Genomic DNA, 5,772 nt, shown 5'->3' with positions numbered 1-5,772 from the left:
GAGACAGGGTTTCTCTATATAGCCCTGGCTGTCCTGGAACTCACCCTGTAGACCAAGCTGGCCTCGAACTCAGAAATCCACCTGTCTCTGCCTCCCAAGTGCTGACCCTCATACTCTTACTTAATAGTTAATGCCATGGAGTTCTAACGTATTGATTTTAAGAGCCATGAAGAAGGTAGATACACACACACACAATTATCTAAGTGGTGATCTTTTAAGGAGATGTTGAAGTGAGCCAGTTCCTATGAATATCTAGGTTGAGAACATTTCAGAGAGAAAAACAGGAGTCAGAAGCACAAAGGCCCTGTGGCAGGGACCATAGGCCTTCTTTGAAGAGCTAGCAAACGGTCCAGAAGGTGGAAGCCCTTGTTAGACGCTCCATTGCACTAATGGAAGCCACTCCAAGGTGTTGAGAAGAGGAAAGGAAGTATATTTGATATGATTGGCTTTATTATTTGGGGGGAGGGGTGGCCTCTCAGAGCTGTCTAGGTGGCCTCCGTGCAGAAGTTGAGGGGACAGTTAGAGTCAGAGAGGGCCAACAGGAGGCTATTGAAAGAGCCCAGGCTGAAGCCAGTAGGTTCCATTCAAAGAGAATCACTACAGGAGGTGTAGGGAAAGAAGTCAGATTTAGGGTATATTTTTAAAGTGATATTTTCAAGACTTGATGACAGATTCTGTGTACATATAGCGATGGCATTAAAGATCATGCTGAAGACTTCTGGCCTGAGCAATTTGTGGCAATTAGGATGCTGTTAAAATCAGCCTGCGCCATTAACCTGATGAGTGCTCAACAGTCAGCAAAGTTAGGAATTGCTCTGGAGGCTAATTATTTTCTAACACAAATGTGAGGTTGGGTCTATTTTTAAATCTCCCCAGGAAGTACATTGCCAATTTAAAAAAAAAAAAAACTCAGAACGTAATTAATGAAAATCTATTCTTTGTCTCTAGGGATTTGTGATTGAACTGCTTCTCACCTTGGAATCTGCAATTGATACCTTAGCTGAAACCATGAAGCATTATGACCTTCTCTCTGCCCTCTCTCAGTAAGAATTTACAACCAGGCAACCCTGAATGAGTGCAGGGCCCCAGCGTCTAAACACGTGATTGGTGGCAGTGGGCGTGTCGAACGTCAGGAGTGTGGGTAACATCCCAACAGTTCAGATAGTGCAGACAGAGGCCAGCCTGCAACACCCGGGAAGTCCTGGGTTTGATCACTACCACCAAACAAACGTGGTGTAGTGGCTCCTGGCTGTGATTCCTTCACTTGGAAGTTGGGGAGAGGTGGGTCAGAAACTGAAGGTCATCCTTGGCTGCAGAGTGTACTCAAGGCCAGCCTGGGATACACAGGGCCCAGTCTAAAGGAAAAGACAGGGGTGGGAGAAATCAGATGGGCTGAAGAGATGGCCCAGCATCAACTCAAGTGGAAACTCAGTTCAGTTTCCCACCCCACATCCACCCCACAACTCCAGCTCCAAATTGTCTGACACCTTCTTCTGCCATTTGAGGATATCCACAGATAGTTTGTACATACATTTTTTAATTTTTTTTTTAAAAGCATGGAAAATGCTTACATGTGAGACCCACCCTCAAGGAGGACTTGTAGAAAGAGTTCTGGAGCTGATCTTGCCAGTGCTCTTCCAGTTCCTCATTGGCGACCTTTTTACTGTCTAAGTAGGACCCACCAGCAAGCCCCATTGCTGTCACTCACAGCAGGGTGCAGTTACTCCCGGGTGGACCCTCGGGACACCTGCCTTTACCACAGTGCCACTTTCTTCAGAGGCCTTCACTTCCCACCTGCTCTGCCTTGCAGATCGCAGGCAGCTAATCCCTGAAGTCCAGTGTCAAAAGTCACCTCTTCCTTATGCATTTCCGACTCCCCTTGCTAATTAATTTATCTTTGGGATTCCTAATTTTCCTTTCTATTTTACTGACAGCAATTAAAAGGGTACTTCCTTTCCTCCATAGGTTTTATTTACTGTCCCTATCTTTTTGCATACTTTGGGGACACATATCAAAGTAGTTAATTTTAATCAGTTGGCTATGCAGAAGCAGTAAAACATCTTTATGCTTGTGTCCCACGGGGAGACTGTGTGACTGGGAGCAGGAGAGACGTGAGTGGTCTAGTTGGACAGCCACACTACAGACAGGGTGTGCCTTAGAGGCAGCTTGTGTCTCTACCAAAGCAAAAACCTCTTCGGAGCTCAAAAGAGAAGAAATCTTGTTGCACTTTTTGTTTTTATGTTAGGTCAAACTGAAATCTCATGAAACAAAGTCAGATAAAAAAGTTACTTTTCAGTTTTTGTTTTTTTGGTGTTTCGTTTTGGTATGGTTTTTGGTTTTTCAAGACAGGGTTTCTCTGTGTAGCCCTGGCTGTCCTGGAGCTCACTCTGTAGACCAGGCTAGCCTCCAACTCAGAAATCCACCTGTCTCTGCCTCCCAAGTGCTGGGATTAAAGGCGTGCGCCACCACCGCCCGGCTCTTTTTCAGTTTTTTCAGAATAAATTTAATGTAGCAAAGGTAACTTCTTCTATCATTCCTTTTTTCTTTCTTTTGTTCTATCATCTGTCTACCTACCTACCTATCCGTCTGTCCATCCATATCTTTTCTATTTTTTTAAAGAACTTCCCATTCACAAAGGATGCCCACTCATAGCCTTAAAATCCTAGAGTACAGATACTTTTTTTAAAGATTTATTTTTATGTATCTGAGTACATTGTAGCTGTCTTCAGACACACCAGAAGAGGGCATCTGACCACATTACAGATGGCTGTGAGCCACCATGTGGTAGCTGGATTTGAACTCAGGACTTCTGGAAGAGCAGTCAGTGCTCTTAACCGCTTAGCCATCTCTCCAGCCCCATCCATCTCTTTTCTATCTTTTGTTTTTTAGAACCTCATACCACGATCCTGTAATGGGAAACAAGTATGCAGCTAACAGAAAAAGTACCGGCCAGCTCAACCTAAGCACAAGTCCCATTAACAGCAGCAGCCATTTGGGTTGCAACGGTGACACAAGGAGTAACTCTTTGAGGTTAAGTCTAGCTGGTGACCGCAGAGGTGACCGGCGGCGGAGTAACACACTGGACATAACGGATGGACGGATAAACCATGGCGGTAGCTTGGCGAGGACTCGAAGCCTTTCCTCTCTGAGAGAGAAAGGAATGTATGACACGCAGCCCCCGACAGAGCCGAGCAACCTGATGGCCACCATCTTTTGGATAGCAGCATCTCTGTTAGAATCCGACTATGAATATGAATACCTCCTGGCCCTCAGGCTACTCAGCAAACTGCTCACCCATTTGCCTCTGGATAAATCAGAGAGTCGGGAGAAAATCGAGAACGTACAGAGCAAGTTGAAGTGGAGTAACTTTCCAGGCCTTCAGCAGCTCTTCCTTAAGGGCTTTACCTCCGTGTCTACCCAAGAGATGACCGTGCACCTCCTCAGTCAGCTCATTTCCGTCTCCAAACACACACTGGTGGATCCGTCCCAACTGTCAGGTGACGTTACTATGGTCTCCTATCGTTACCTTATAAGAGTGTATTGTGGGGGCCTGGAGATTGCATCTAGTTTCCTGCCAATGCTAAGCAGACACACAGCCATTGAACCCCATCTCCTCGGCCTAAAATTTCACTTTATTATAGCTGGAATGTAGATCAATCATTCATTTCAAAATTGCTAATTTCTGCACAGTAGTGGTGGTGGTGGTAGTAGTAGTAGTAGTAATATCTTTTCATGTTAGATGAATTATCTGGTAAAAATTTATAGGATCAGATATCCCATAAAAATGAAAATGATTTCTGTCGACCATTTAAACATGCCTTTAGCTTTCCAAATATTGTGCCATAAAGTTGTTTCTTGTTTGCTTTTCTCCCCCCTACCCGATAGGCTTTCCTCTTAACATCCTTTGCTTACTGCCTCACCTAATCCAGCATTTTGACAACCCAACTCAGTTTTGCAAAGAGACAGCTAGCCGGATAGCAAAGGTAAGCAAGGGCGATGTTGAAACGCCAGGCTGCGGGCGCTGTCCTGTCCTGCGGGTCCTCTCGCTGTCCCTTTCCGAACTCTGCCTCTAATGTTTATTCTGTCCATCATAAGGAGCTGCACCAAAGCCAGTGAATAAAAATATCAAATTCGGGTGACCCTCCTGAGTCTTGAGTCTTTTTCTGCTCCTTTTCCTACTTTTCTCCTCTACCACTCTGTTTCTCCTTTATTCATTTATTTACTGGCAAAGCCAGACCAGCCCCCTGGAGTAGGTGCTAGTGACACAATGAGAGAGGTTGATAGAGCCGCCATCCTCCTGGGCCATGGAGGGAGGACACAGGCATGGAAGCTGAAGCCAGCCTAGTGTCTGGTGAGGCTCCAGGCAGTGGGGACAGAGCCTCCCAGGGCACAGACAGCAGAGGTCTCTCTAGAGGAGGTCCATCTAGGCTTATACCAAAGATCAAATAGGAACCACAAAAGTGAAATTCCTGAGTGAGAGGCTACGAGGGAACCAGGACCTGAACTTTTCTGGGCAGAGGAAATTACATGTGCAGAAAACTGGGGAGCTGCTCATTGGCTAAGAGCCCTTGTGGCTTTACAGAAGACCTGAGCTCAGTTCTCAGCCCCCTCCCCGACCCCCCCATACACATACAGCATGCACACATGCACACAAATTAAAAACAGAAGTATTAAAGGAGAAAACTACCTGTGTAGAGTCCCTCGAAAGACAAGCCATAGTATACCTCGACTTTCTTAAAACCCTTTCTACTTTTCTCTTCTGTCTTTCCTCTTATTTTCCCTTATTTTTCCCTCCCACTGCACAGTTCCGAGAGCAGTAGTACAGCTATTGTCATACCATCTGTTAAGGTGTTAAAAACAGATGTCTCCTAATTCTGTAAAATAGGATTTTGACATTTTATACTTTTAATAATTTCCTGTCTGAACAGCTTCTTAAAAATAAGTTTCCTGTTTATACATGTACGAATATATGTGCGTCAGCCGTTGTCCCTTGGAGGGAGAAATTTTCAAACTTCAAACATACAATGACAAATAAAAGTTTAAAAATAATACCCATCCCACAGTAAAGGACGAGAGCTGAGCCTGAAGGACAATACAACTGCAAACTGGAACCCCAAGAGGAAAAGCTGGAAATTTCCCACAGAGAGGAATAAGAGCTTTTTACAGAAGCAGTTTTTTTACAAATCAGTTAAGGAGCAGCAGTAAAGGGAAGAGGCCAGCTCGTACAGCCCAGTGAAGGGAACCTCCTGTTGTCAGGCTGAGTGCAGAGCCATGGAGAGCGCTTAGCAGCAACAAAAAACCACTTCAGCAGTGAGTGAGGAACACAAGAGCCTTTGCATGACCCTGCCAGGTAATGCAGAGGACAAGAAAATACAGAAAGCTGGTCAAGGTGGCACGAGCCTGTGGTGAAGGGCACCCTGGTGCCCAGGGGTTTGTGGGACAGCCAGGGGCCATGGTGGAGACCCTGCCCTGAAAACAAACCAGCCAAGATAAAAGGTGTATTAATAAAATATGGCACTGAGGCCCTCCCTACCTGAATTTCTAAATTTATTATAATTTATTAAATGCAAAAAGATTCTTAAATAGCCGATTGTAGATGACTTAGCTTGTCGTGGTTAATGGAAACATACCTTAATTTCTTTAGCACGGTAAACCAGGCATGGTGGCTCATGTCTGTGATCTCAGGGCTCTAGAAGCTGAGAAGGAATTTTGTCATGAGTTTGAGGCCAGCTGGCTTACATGGTAAGTTCTAAGCCAGCCTTGGCTACAGAA

The 5,772-nt window shown here is 45.1% G+C and overlaps 1 protein-coding gene across 18 annotated transcripts in view; it reads left to right on the top strand.

The window, feature by feature from the left end:
• Fryl (FRY like transcription coactivator) overlaps window positions 1–5,772 on the top strand; it is a 239,220-nt gene that overhangs the window by 195,997 nt on the left and 37,451 nt on the right. For all 18 annotated transcript variants that reach the window (XM_031342660.1, XM_031342658.1, XM_031342654.1 and 15 more), the window contains 3 exons: window positions 949–1,043; window positions 2,890–3,497; window positions 3,886–3,983. In XM_031342660.1, coding sequence (XP_031198520.1) covers window positions 949–1,043; window positions 2,890–3,497; window positions 3,886–3,983 — 801 coding nt within the window. The remainder of the gene's footprint in view (window positions 1–948; window positions 1,044–2,889; window positions 3,498–3,885; window positions 3,984–5,772) is intronic.

This window comes from Mastomys coucha, unplaced genomic scaffold (assembly GCF_008632895.1).
Source record: "Mastomys coucha isolate ucsf_1 unplaced genomic scaffold, UCSF_Mcou_1 pScaffold22, whole genome shotgun sequence".
Lineage (NCBI taxonomy): Eukaryota > Metazoa > Chordata > Mammalia > Rodentia > Muridae > Mastomys > Mastomys coucha.
The sequence above is the reverse complement of the archived record's forward strand: the minus strand, read 5'-3'. Positions and strand labels throughout refer to the sequence as shown.